This window comes from Helobdella robusta (assembly GCF_000326865.2).
Source record: "Helobdella robusta unplaced genomic scaffold HELROscaffold_31, whole genome shotgun sequence".
NCBI lineage: Eukaryota > Metazoa > Annelida > Clitellata > Rhynchobdellida > Glossiphoniidae > Helobdella > Helobdella robusta.
The window spans coordinates 409,238-423,299 of NW_008704544.1; the positions used below are offsets into that span (position 1 = coordinate 409,238).

Below are 14,062 nucleotides of genomic sequence, written 5' to 3' on the forward strand. Positions count from 1 at the left end.
CCAAAATATATTTTACATTCTACTGCGTCGTGCGTCAGAGATTTTGCGCAAACACAGCGTAGAAATCAAAGAATAATAATAATAATAACAATAACAGCAATAATAATAAACACCATCATCATTTTATGCTGTTTCTTAATCACCACCTTATTTTCCATCATTCCAAAGCAGAAATGCAATTGGAAAAGTGGCCGAGAATGAGATAAAATTGCTGGTAATTATATAAAAATATTAATGACGATGATGATAGGATGATCGTGGTGATCATATTGATAATAATGGCGAGAAAAATGTTGACGTTGATAAGGATGATGATGAAGAGAGAAAAAAAATTATGAAACATTTGACGATGAGGACGAAAATGAGGATGAATAATTAATGAAGCAATGCTCTCTCTCTCTCTCTGTCTCGTCGGTCACTATGTTCTGGCTCCCTCCTCTTTTTCATACATGCAGCTGCTTCAGCATCCTATGCAAATTCTCCTCTCTCTCTCTTTTCTTATTTTTCTTCCTCCCTTTCTCTTTTTCTACTTTTCCTCTTTCATATCGCTTTCTTTTTCAGTTTTTTCTGTAAATTTTTCACAATAATTTTGATCATTTTTCATTTTTTTGCAGTTTTCCATATAACTTTTCAGTAATTTTTTCAAGCGTCCACTCTTTTCCATCTTTTATCTCTCTCTTTTCATTTTCTTTCTCCTTTTCTCTCTTCCTCTCTCATTTCCATCCACATCTCTTTTTCTCCTCAGAGCATCCTTGCAGAATTTTGTAGCACACTTTCAGCATTGTACGTCCAGTCAGGCTGGCCGGCTGGTTGGTTGGTTTTTTGATTGGTTGGTTTGGTTGTTTTTTTGATTGGTTGATTGGTTTGGTTGGTTTTTTGATTGGTTGGTCGGTTTGGTTATTTTTTTGGATTGGTTGATTGATTTGGTTGGTTGTTTGTTTGGTTGGTTGATTGATTATTAATATTAGTCGATTGAACGATTGGCTGGTTGGTTGATTAATTGATTGATTTCACAGACTGTTTGATTTGATTTTTGAAAAATTTAATCCAAAGGTTCATTTGAAGGTTGATTGATTGAAAGTTGGCCGATTGGTTGGGTGAAAATTTAATTTTTGATATAAGAATGTTGATTGGTTGGTTAATAAAATTTGAGAGATTTTATTATGCTCCACACGTTTTTGTGAGTGTAGTAATAAGTTAACAAACAAAAAAAAATTAAATTAGTAAATTGATTTTTTTTTTTCAAAAATGATAAAAACTTCAATCATCAATTTTACTAGTCACCAAAGAAACTGAAAAAGTAACAAGAAGGTAAGTTCAATTGTATTTTTGTTTGTGTGTGCGTGTGCGTGTGTGTGTGTGTGCGTGTGTGTATATAAGAAGTTTTAATTCAGAAAAAGTCAATTTAGCATGGTTTTAGTTCAAAGTATCTTTCGTAATAGCAACGAACGATTATAAACCGTAGCAGCAGTGTTGCTACCATACCAGTAAATTGTAACACAACTGATTAATTATATTTATTATATTTTTAATTATATTTTTTTTAATAATATATATTATTCATAATATTATTCGTAATTATTCATGAAGGGCAGGTGTCTGAGAAGGGGAATGGAAAACAAACGAAAAGATGAATGAAAGATCGGATAAATGGCATTTAAAAACGAATGAAGAAAATCGCGCGCAATACCTTAAGGTCGCATAGAAAGTTCAAGGTCAAACAATGTTAGAGGTCAGAGGTTAGAGTTCACTGGGTCGCCTTTGTTGGTCAACACTGAATGAAATGAATAAGGCACGCAGTGGATTTTAACCGAGACATCTAGTCGTCATAAAAAAAAGATTATTATTATTACTATTGTTAATAATATTTTTATTATTGTTTTTATAATTTAAGTTATAATTATTATTATTTCCTTGTTGAAACTTTTTGGCCATCGTTGTTGTCATCATCATAGGCGATGATATATTTATAAATACATACAAACATATAAACATACATACATACGTACGTACATACATACATACACACACACACACACACACACAAATACATACATACATACGTACGTACATACATACATACATACATACATACGTACATACGTACATACGTACATACGTACATTGTTAAAACCAAAACATGAGTGACACTGAACCGTCAAACATACGTACGTACATACGTACATACATACATACAGCTTTTTTGCAACGAAAAAAATTTTTTTTACAATTAATGACGTGAAGGAAACACCGCATATACAAAGCATCAAGTGGGGCGTATTAATGGGTATTAGGTGTGTATATGTGTGTATGTATGTATGTGCGTGTTGTGTGTGTGCAGCGTGTGTGTGTGTGCGTGTGTGTGTGGAAACAAAATAAAAACTCAAACCTCGACTTTTTTATTACAATCTACTTTGAAATGAACCTCATTATAAATAACTATGGTCAGCAGTCGTTTCAATCACATCTTTGTCAGCACTACAACTATTATTACTACTGCTACTAATAGTAGTTGTTTAGTAGTAGTGGTAGTAGTAGTTGCAGTAGTAGTAGTAGTAGTAGCAGTAGTAGTAGTAGTAGCAGCAGCAGCAGCAGTAGTAGTAGTAGCAACAACAACAGTAGTAGTAATAGTAGCAGCAGCAGTAGTGGTGGTGGTAGCCATAGTAATATTAATATAATAATATTGTTCTAATATTTTATCGGAATCAAATATTCATTGTCCTTAGTAATTATTGTTCTTTTATTTTGTTTGTAGTAGTGGTAGTATCATTAGCAGCACCAGCAGCTGTAGTAGTAGTAGTTGTTGTAGTAATGGTGGTGGTGGTAGTTGTGGTTGTAGTGGCAGTAGTAACTTCTTTCAGCGGTTGAATTGAGTTTTCTTTATTACCGGCTAGGTACTTGAATTGCTTTCCAAGACCGTATCCAAGCCCAATGAGTAGGCAGATGGATGTGATGATAAGAGTAATGCATACGACGAAACCGATGATGGCGGCTCTGGCGGTGATGTGGTAGTGGGTAGTGATGATGGTGGTAATGGTTATGATGATGACGACGATGATGATAATAGTAGTGATAAAAGAAATAATGATAAAAGTATCAGCGAGATGGTTATGAAACTGTAATTCTATTGCCACTACAACAACTGCTGCTACTTCTACTGCTGCTACTACTATTGCCACTGCTGCTACTACTACTGTTACTACTACTACTACTACTAATAATAATATTAATATGAATATTTATAAACAAAAATTAATGAATAGAAAAAGCTGATCCGCTTACTTGTTCATTATTCTCTGATGGTAATGATGTGACGCTCAAAGTTTCGAAAAACCAGAGTATACTTCAACAATTATAAATAAAACAATTATTATTGTTAATTATTATTATTTTTATTACTAATAATTATAGTTGTTATTAGAAATAATTATAACGCTAATGTTAAATTACGTTCAAGATGGCCGGCTAAACACGTTATGAATAGTAGATTGTTTAACAGTTAATTTAACAGTTCTAAATAATAATAATAACAACAATAACAACAATAATATTTTTCTTTTATTATTGTTAACATGTTATTATTATTATTTTTATTAACGTTGTTATTGTTGTGCCTCCATTGTTACAAATAGAGCTACACGTATAACTAACGAAATGCATGCATTGGTAATAAATTAAAGGTTTCAGCAGTCAAGTATAATTATTGTTATTATTATTATTGTTGTTGTTATTAAAGTTATTATTATTATTGTCATTATTATAATATTATCATTATTATTGTTCTTTCTATGATTTGTAATTGTCAAAATTTTTTAAGTGTTGTTCAATTTATTATTTAACACGTGATGTTTTTGGCAAAGCTCTTTTTTTTGCGAGCAATTAAAAGGTAATAATTAAAATAATGATGGTAACAATGACAACAATAACAGCAATAATAATAAATAATAACCAATGTATAATAATACTAATAACAACAAAAAGCGATTTTGTCTCATCTGTCTATTGGTTAATTTGGTTCAGCCGCTAAAATTGTGCTACAAAATGTTTAAAAGATGATGTTTACATTAAAACATGACGTGTTGAATACAAGAAGTTGTCAAAACAAACTGTTTACTAATTATTTTTCCGATTAATTAACTTTTTAATTGGATAATCGATTTAATTATTTAATTAAGTCAAATGTCCTCGGTTGATTAATACTGCTATATATGGTTGGATCATTTTTTTATGACCATTATCATTAATTAAAAAGTTGAAATGAATATTACATTAAAATCACGATTTAATTAAGTGATAAGTTGATTAGCAAATTAAGTTATCGAAAATTTTAATGAATTCAATAGCAAAACATTCCCAAATTACAATCTCGATAGCAATAACCGCATTAACTTTAATAACCGTTATACCGATGATAATTGAAACCATCGAGGCCGCCGATACTGCAAGCACATTCCCGATAGCAGCTGCCACAACAGCAGCTTCATCAGCAGCTACTTCAGCAACTAACGCGGCAGCTAATGTCGCAGCTGTAGGAGCCACAGCTAACACGTCAGCGACAGATGTTTACGACGATGAGATCGAAGAAGATGGCGGGGAAGAAAGTGAAAGTGAAACTGAGGAAAAAGTTGAAGAAAAAGAAACAAAAAGTGAAATTGAATTAGAATTAGAAAGATTAATTGAAAAGCAGGTGGAACTGAATAAAAAACTGAAAGGATTCGAGAGAGGAAAAAGTGCAGTAGCAGCAGCTGTAGGAACAGCAAAACTTGGAGGAAAAGAAGATGAATTAGGCCAGGAGGAAGAGCTGGACTTTGAAACAAAAAGATTGATGGCTTTGGACAAAAGTGATATTAAAGATTTGAAAGAACTGGTGCAATCGAATCAGAGGCTGATGCAAAAACTAGATGAAACTGCTACACTTCTTGAAAAGTTGAAGGTCTTGCATCAGATAAAGGAGGACCAAGAAAAGGTTTTGGAAAGATTTTAAATTTTAGATCTCTTTCTTTTTCACATTTTAAAATCATTTAATGAATGTTTGAAGTGTTGGTTGTAAATAATAATAATAACGTTTTGTATATTTAAAATAATTTTTGAGGTGTTCAAATGTTTTTAAGTATGGCATGTTCTCTACTAGCGGTGCGTATCGAACGCAAACAAATTATTGAATTATGCACTGCTGCTGATGGCTAAATTTTTTTAATTTAACATTCTCAACCGCAGCTTTTGAAACTTCAAATTATTTTTATGAAATATTTTGTTACGAAATTCGATTTGATGAAAACTACGAAGGACGAGGCATTCCTGGCCGTGCTGGAGCAAGAGGAGCAGCAGAGGAAGTTGCGCCAACAGGAGCGACAACATCAACAAAACTTATTTCTTCGACAACAACTTCTACAACAACGTCAAAATCAACAACTACGTCAACATCATCAACAACAACAACAACTGAATGATGAATTTCGCATACAACACCGACGACAGGAACAGACCGGCGCACAGCAGCAACAACAACAACAACAACTACAGCAAGACGAACAGCAACAAAACCAACAACAACAACAACTGCGTACTTTACAACTACTGCAAGACCAGCAAAGACAACTTGATGAACAAAATAGAAACATTCAACTGACAAACGAGCAGTTAAATAGAAATCTAGAAACGAATGAGGAACTTTTGAAACGAAGGCAAGAAGCAGAGAAGCAGTTGGAAATTGAAGCAATTGAAAACGAACTGGCCAAACAGGCGGTCATCAAGAGAATCATCGACAAGCAGCAGAAACGAATCATGGAACTCGAGGGAAAGACACGCGTCAGTGAGCAGCAGACAGATGAAGAAGAAACCAAAAAAACTCTCAAGAGTAAAATTGTTCGACGCCGTTTGGAGAAACGATCTTCCGAGAAAGTGAGTTTCGATAAATTGGAAAGCGCGCTCAGTCACGCTGTTGAATTGCTTGAAAAATCTGAGAAAGAGTTGCTGGAGAAAAGAAAAAAAACACTGAAGTTACGGCATCTGAAAGAGAAGAAACTGAGACAAGAAAAGAAAAATTTGATAAAACGATTCAAGTTCTCAGAGAGTGAACTAGAAAAAATGAATGAGGCTAAAAGATCGAAAAGAAATTTAGAAAATTTGCCGAAAGATGATTCAGTTGCTGAAAATATCGATCGTAATCTCATTGAAGCCGAAGCTGAATTAGAAAATGTAAAAACAGAACTGGACATTTTGGCCGAGAAATTGAACTCTGAAACGTTGAAATTAATAAATTCTGTAGACCAAGAGTTGGTTGATCAGCCGCGAGTTGGCAGCAGTGTTCCAACTGTTAGCAATTTTCCCGAACCCATACATTCAAGAATCATTGAAATTGATTCAAATAATGGCGACAAATTAATTTTAGATGAAAATTTTTTAGAGAGAGAGAAAAAATTGAAACAGAAAGAACTGGAAAACATATTAGCTGAGCAGAAAATTCAAAAAGAAAAGGAGATACACGATATATTACGAAAACAAAAAATGATGATGCAGAAAGAAAAGAACGACTTTGAAAATTTAAAAAGCGTATTCTCGCACACTCACCATCAACTTGACGAACCAGCACCCTTTCTTCTCGAATCGGACAAATACATATTCCCAGGACAGAACAAGAAGCAACTAAAGACACAGCAACTACTGTCTCAGCAACAAAAATTGAAACTTCTGGAGCAGAAACAGCTAGCGGAGCAGCAACAATACCAAGCACTTCAACGACAAATCTATGCCCAACAGCAGCAGCTGCAGCAGCAACGACAAAAAAATCGCCAACAGCAGAAATTAGACTTGGAGAGGTTGAGGAATGATCAGGGACAACTGAGGAACGATCAGGAAGACCAACTTATTTTGAATGTTAAAGATAGCGGTAGTGAAAGTTTATTAGAAGAATACCGAAATTCATTGAGAGATTTGCGCCTTGGGTCACACAACAGACGCCAAAAGACATTTTCTTAAGACATTTGTGCCATTAAGTCGTTTTAAAAACATACTTTTGGATTGAAAAATGTATTTATTATTATTTGGTGAAATTTCAGTTGAATGTGTTAACAACTTTTTGATATTTTCATTGATTTACGAACTTAAAAGATATTATTTGACGCTAAAAAACTGTTTTGACTACATCTCCCATGGCAACGTATCTATTGTTCATTCAGAAAGCGTTACTTTGTAAATTCAAATTTTTTGAAAAAATTATTATCGATCTAATGGATTGATTTGATATCAAGATTTATTTTAAAATGATTTTTAGTTTCAATTTGTTTGTGGGAATAATTTTGCTGTTTAAATTCTCACCCAGCGACGAGAAAAAATTTTTTCCCGAAGTTAAATCACCCGTTTTGAAGGGAAATGAAGAAAACGTCAACATGAAATGTGAGTAAATAATTTAAAAATTATTTGCTCTTTTGTATGTTAATTCACATTACAAATTAAACTAACAGCCTCAGCTAAAGAAAAAAGAAATTACGTGATTGAGCAAGAGGATGACGACGACTGGCTCTTCACAAACGCCAGCCAGGAAGAACAAAATTTAGCCGCGGGAAGAACGGAAGATGGGCAAGATAAGAGGCAGGATTTGGATCAGATCTGGGCTAGAGATGCTCCATTCCCAGAGAAACCGGGATACGACTACAAACACCATACCTACCCAAACGAACAGATCGGATTAATTGTGAAGAGAAGAAAGAGAGATGCGAGAGACCTCAGCGATCAGAATGAAGAGGACTTGAGTGAACTTTCAAGGGTCCGCAGGGGCCCAAAACGTTTTGGAAGGAAAGGTAGAAAAGGAAATAAAGGTCGAGGTCGTAGGCAGAAGGGCAGACGTCCTAGAAGACATCCTCAAAGACGTCGAAAGAGTAAAGGACGAGGAAGAGGAGGAGGAGGAGGAAAAAGAAGAGGCGGAAAACGAGGCAAAAGACCACGCGTGCAGGGCAGATACAGAAGAGATGTTGAGCCGGACAATAATGAAAAAGATTCCACGCATTCAACTTTGTTTTATTCGACATCAGCTTCGCCAGTTACTGATCGTTTGGCGGAGAAACTTCAGGATGACATGCAATTCATCTACCTCTCCAATGTCCGACTGGACGTTATTCTCGATAGGTGGTCGAAAATTTTGAAAAAATATCAAGCAGTCACTGACGATATAAAAAACAGTATCGAAGTTAAAAAATCAAAAGAGGAAACAAACACTAACATCAACAACATCAACAACAACGTCAACAACAACAACATCAACAATTACAACAACGTCGTTAACAACATTTTGAATAATTTAAGAAACAATCCAATCAAGAATGTGACGGCATTGAGGTTGAAGAATGAAGAATACTTGGAAACGATGCTGGACCTGATAGAAGAGGCTGACTCAGAACTTCTCGAACAACAAAAACTCATTCAGAGCTGGGGCCAGCAGGTAGGTGTAACCGATCCGGATGCCAACTACGATGACGACGACGACGAGAACGATGGCGACGCCGAAAACAAGAAAAAAACTTTAAACAACGACAAACATCTCAGCAAGAGAAGTGCATTTCAGAGCGGCAAAGATGACTCCAGCGAATCAGAAGATAAGGATGAAGAGCAGGATGGTGAGAAAGATGGTGAGGAAGATTTCACGCATTACAGATCGAAGAGATCGCATCCATTCTTCGACTGGTTAGCATCAGCCTACAAATACGAAACTACGGCATCAAGCGGTAAAAAAGTTGTTGACGGACAGGAAGACTACCACAGAAAAATGTTCACTGACGTACGAAAAAGAACATCCGCTGTGTCGACATCGTCAAGAACGTTCACAGCCACCCCAAAAAGTGACCACCCTGACAGCGGCAGCAGCAGCAGCAGCAGCAGTGACCACTCGCCAACAAATCCACCAACGGCAAACGAGAAAATGGGCAGCAAAGACATAAAAATAATGTACCGCAACCAGGGCGATAATATCGACAAGGAGGTGATTCTGGTTAGAAGGGGTAATAATAGATGGGTGGAAATGAGGAGTGGGGCGTCAGATTTCAGTGGCGGCCTTTTGTTGAAAGATGACGACGATGGGGAGGACGACGACGACGAGGATGGTGATAACAATGACGACGGCAAAATAAATTTTGGTAAAAATGGTGGTGGAAGTGGTGATGGAATGGATGTTGGTGAGAGAATGAATTACACCAGCGGTCAGATTAAAGACGCTAAGCCGCAGTGATGGTTAAGATGTGATGATGAAGATAATGATGAAGATGAAGATGATGATGTGAGGATGAAGATGACGATGATGTGAAGATGAGGATGTGAGGATGAAGATGATGATGTGAGGATGATGATGAGAATGAATGATGATATGTACGATGATAATGAAGACATGATGACATTTATAAAAAAAAAAAACTTTGACAAATTTTAACAGTTGTATCATTTTTTTTTTCATTTAAATTTATTTTTTGATAAATTTGTGATTTCCGCGTTTATACTTGTTCGTATTTTTTAGATTATTTTAGTTGTCTCGTGGTAGAATTCATTTCAAATTCGATATTCCATCCTAAAAAAAAATCTCATCCAAATAAATTTAAAAACGTACCTAATACGTATTTTTCAACTGTAGAGACATTCACGCCTGCACGCACACGTAATAAACAAAAATTAAAAAATAAAATCGCTTATATTTATTTAAACCGTTATTATGAATGCTTAGCATGTTTTGAAGTGTTATGAATATGTATTTGGGGTAGTATTAATATTAGACAAACTAAATAATACTAAATAGAGAAACACAGTATAAAAACTAACTAGTTTTTGAGTTTGAAATAGTTTTTTTATTTCTTTGTGAGTGTTTTTTGGAGTTTAGTTATTTTGTATTTCTTTGTGTGTTTGTTGAAAGAATTTTAATAAATATTCGAAAAGCTTTATCATTTTTTAATGTGAAAAAAATCGTCTAAATTCAAAGTTGATTGACTTTACAAAGTTAGAAGACATGCACGTCACTACTGACAACATCTTCGTTCTCGCCTTCGTCATCTTTCTGACGGCCAGTGACGTCATAGCCAGCGTGCTTCCGTACTTGAAGTCTCTGAATGAGGAAACGGAAGAGGAAAAGTTCCAGAAGGCTTTCGACTCGTTGGATTATCATGCGAATCCGTTTTTAAAAAATATTAACTGGGTAAGAAAGAGGGATCTGAATGTTGAGAGTTACAGTAAAAGTAGCAGTAACATCGGTACTGAAAATAAAGGTAACAATATTACTACTATGAGTGTTCGAAGCGATGATAAGAATGCGAAAAATAATTTTGAAAGTGTTGGTAGAAATATCAATTTTAATGTTCATAGTGATAAAGCAAATACTACTAAAACAACTATTTCAGCTACTGGTAATAATCTAGGTGAAATAATTTCTTACGCCAAAACACAGCCTGATATTAAAAAGGAGAAGCGTAACGGCTTGAAACTCGACAACGGTTTCGGTACAAACATGAAGAAATCGTCAGTCGGTACTCGACTAGTGTACCGTCGGTTTCACGATATGTTCAACGCCGGCGAGAAGGAAGTATTAATCGAGTATTTGAAGTTCTTAGAAGCAGAAGCTGGAGATGAAAAAAATGATGATGGTGGTGGTGGTGATGAGAAAATTGATGATGATGATGCTGATGATGATAAAACGGGCAACCAAACCACTGATGTAAGAGATAAAAGAATTGAAAAGAACGCAACAAAATCAACAACATCAGCACGATCAACAACAACAACATCAACAACAACAACAACATCAGATGAAGATGATTGGATTTACAAATTGAAAGAATCGTTATACAAAATGTGGCAGGCCCATGTGAACGATCCATCGCCGTCCAAACATACGTACAAATTAAAAAAAAATCTACAGAATAACCGATTAATCACCGACATTTTAACTCTATCCAACCTCTTACTATTCGCACCGCACATCCTTTATACAGATGAAGAAGAAAGATTAATTTTTTCAACACTAGATACATTGGTCACTTCATTCTCCCAACATAATGTTGATTTCAGTCAGTCATTTTTGAACGAGTTGATTCGACGCTTCACAGATTTGCACAAGAAACCGAGAAGTTTTCACTTGAATCGACTCAACTTTGACCAACTAATGAGTTATCCTTTAGATTTAATAAATTCGGTGCTCATACCGATAGCTCAGCAATTGCCGAATATTGACGTAGCATCGCTGGCGTACCAACCGGCGTTGTTAAGATTCGATACCGAAGAATCATTTCAATTAGTGGAACATTTCCTATCGAATAACTGGCCGCGTCAAGATGTTAAAACTTTGGCAAGTGAATATTTTACGCCTTTGTTAGAAAGAGATGGACTGATTTTGGACGAACTGGGCGATAATTTCAAAAAATCGATTCAAGAATTCGGGTACGACGAAATGAATTACGATAAACAAGTTAGCGAGTTTATCGATATTCTATCCAACCCTAGTGCCAGTCACGATTTCAGCTACTTTTCATCAGTTAATACCTACCGAGAGGATATTTCAAGTAAGAAGCAAAGTCTGAAACCGACCGCTCGATTACTCGAAAATATTTTAAAATCTATAGAGGAGGTACTATTTACCGGTTATGACATCCAAACGGTTTTCAATAATTACAACGATTGGTTTGCACAGTTTAATAAACCAAACAGCAACAACAACAACAACAACAAACAAAATTCTCTACCCACCAACACTGATAATACCGACGAAAGATTCGATAGCGATTCAATTATGGAAAGTAGAAGGAACTACCTGAAAAATAAAATTCTCAACCGCCATCCTGGCATAAAGGATAACGATGATTCAACTAAAAATTACAACAACAACTACAACAACAACGATGTCTCTATTACTGTTAAGGACGCTAATGGGGAAAAGTTTGGTGGCATTAATGGTGAAAAACATGGTGACGTTGATGAAAATTCGAATTCAGGTTCTAAAGTTCTTAGACTGAAGCTATCCCAGTTGAAAAAATTCGAAAGACTTTTATAAAAAGAAAATATTAGACTGGATTAATTATTAAATTGCCATTTTTCAAATACAGCGTTAAAAAATGATCGTGGAGTCTCTCTCTTTTTCATACTATTCTCTCTTTCTTTCTCTTTCTTTTTTTTTCTCTCTCTCTTTCTTTCTTTCTCTCTCTCTCTCTCTCTCTCTCTCTCTCTCTCTCTCTCTACCTCCAATATACATGTATAATATCTAACAAACCAAACAGCAACAGAAGATTCGATATCGATTGAAATTATTGATGACGTCATTATTTTTTTTCATTATCGTTAATAATAATAATAATAATATTTATAATAATAGTAATAATAATAATAAAAAGCGCTATGTAAATGATCTCATTATTGTCTATTGTTTACTTGCCAACGATCATATAGACGTAAAGATTATTTTGACAGTGTTATCGATAAGGGGAAGGTATCTCGACGAATAATAATAATAATAAATGAGGAATAGTAATAATAATAAAATATAATAAATAATAATAATTTATAATAATAATAATACTTTATGATGTATGATTTCTGTTTTACGTTTAATCTCATTTCTTACGTGTCTCGTTAGTGGAGTTTTCAAATAAAATTCAAATATTTAGTTATTATTTTTATTATTATTAAAGTTTTTATTATTAATATTATTAGTTATTATTAATTATAATTATTATTGGTAGTAGTAGTAGTAGTAGTAATGGCTGTAGTAGTAGTAGTAGTCGCAGTAGAAGCTGAAGTAGCAGCAGCAGTAAGTAACAGTTGTAGTAGAACTACCATATTATTTATGCTATGATTGCTATTATTTATATTATTATTATTAATTTTATGATCGTTATTGTTAATATTATTGTTCTTAATGTTATGATTACTATTGTTAATATCATTATTGTTATTAATGTTATTTTTCACCTTTCAAAGTTTTTCCGGAAGTATTTTTTTCGGCCTATCAGTTCGTGGATAAAAACAGTGACATCCCTATTCCTGATATGACACCACTGATGGAGGAGGAGGCGAGAGAGAATGCTTTCTGGAGAGCGTACTTGCAGGTAGCCAAACACGCCGATCGTCAACATCTTAGAAAGTAAGAGAGTGAAAAAAAGAGAGAAAGAGAGAGAGAGAGAGAGGACGATGATGAAGACGACGATGATGACATGATTAAGGAGATTATGATGAGTAAAAACATTAATAACAACAATGGTATCACAGCAATAACCATTATTACTAAACACACAGACACACACACACACTCTTCTTTTCTCTCTCTCTCACACACACACGCACACACACACGCACACACACACACACACACACACACACACACAGATATCACTTCGAGGATTTCGAAAGCGGACGCGTGGATAAAGATGACGTAGATATGACGTCACGACTCCTCAAATCCCTCCACCCCTCTTACAAAGTGGCCACAGAGAGCCACTTACTTCCGCCAGAGTACGAGGGCCTAACAGTCGGCGATGATTATTTTGAAAAAATGGCGACTATGACGATGAAGTTTATGATGACGAAATCGTTTGAAGCCTCCAACAGGAATAAAAATTATAACAGTAATAATAATAATAATAATAACAATGACGATAATGATGATGATGATGGTGGTGATGAAAAAGAGAAGAAAAACCCTGCTGGCGATGAAGATGTTGGAGTTGTGGACCAGGTCGCTGTGGCCAGCGACGACGACGACGATGATGATGGAAAGATCGGCGATGAGCGACTGAAGAATATAATGATGAAGTGAGAATGAGTGAATGGCGATGATGACGATGATAATACTACTACTACTACTAGTACTTTTACTACTACTACTATTACTTTTACTACTACTATTGCTACTTTTACTACTACTACTACTACTAATAATAATAATAATAGTAATGATTACAATAATAATAACAATTTTAAAACAATTATAGAGATCCATATGTGGAGCAAGAAATGAGTGTTCTTGATCAGCAACATCAACAACATCATCATCATCATCACCAACTGCAACATCAACAACAACGGCAACAAGTCAACAACA

The 14,062-nt window shown here is 34.8% G+C and overlaps 3 protein-coding genes across 3 annotated transcripts in view; all 3 read left to right on the forward strand.

Annotated features, from left to right (window-relative positions):
• Positions 1-4,408: 4,408 nt before the first annotated feature.
• On the forward strand, positions 4,409-9,220 carry HELRODRAFT_174815 (hypothetical protein; the record flags this gene model as incomplete). Its single annotated transcript, XM_009022256.1, has 4 exons — positions 4,409-4,966; positions 5,218-6,944; positions 7,322-7,395; positions 7,464-9,220. The coding sequence occupies 4 exons, from the start codon at positions 4,409-4,411 to the stop codon at positions 9,218-9,220; spliced, it is 4,116 nt and encodes a 1,371-aa protein (XP_009020504.1).
• Positions 9,221-9,985: 765 nt separating this feature from the next.
• HELRODRAFT_174816 (hypothetical protein) lies at positions 9,986-12,019 on the forward strand (the record flags this gene model as incomplete). Its single annotated transcript, XM_009022257.1, has 1 exon — positions 9,986-12,019. The coding sequence occupies one exon, from the start codon at positions 9,986-9,988 to the stop codon at positions 12,017-12,019; it is 2,034 nt and encodes a 677-aa protein (XP_009020505.1).
• A 1,380-nt stretch (positions 12,020-13,399) lies between these two features.
• The window catches only part of HELRODRAFT_174817 (hypothetical protein), a gene marked incomplete at both ends in the record, with an annotated part of 1,785 nt that continues 1,122 nt past the window's right edge, over positions 13,400-14,062 (forward strand). Inside the window, one exon of the mRNA XM_009022258.1 lies at positions 13,400-13,773. Within this exon, the coding sequence (XP_009020506.1) occupies positions 13,400-13,773 (374 nt within the window). The remainder of the gene's footprint in view (positions 13,774-14,062) is intronic.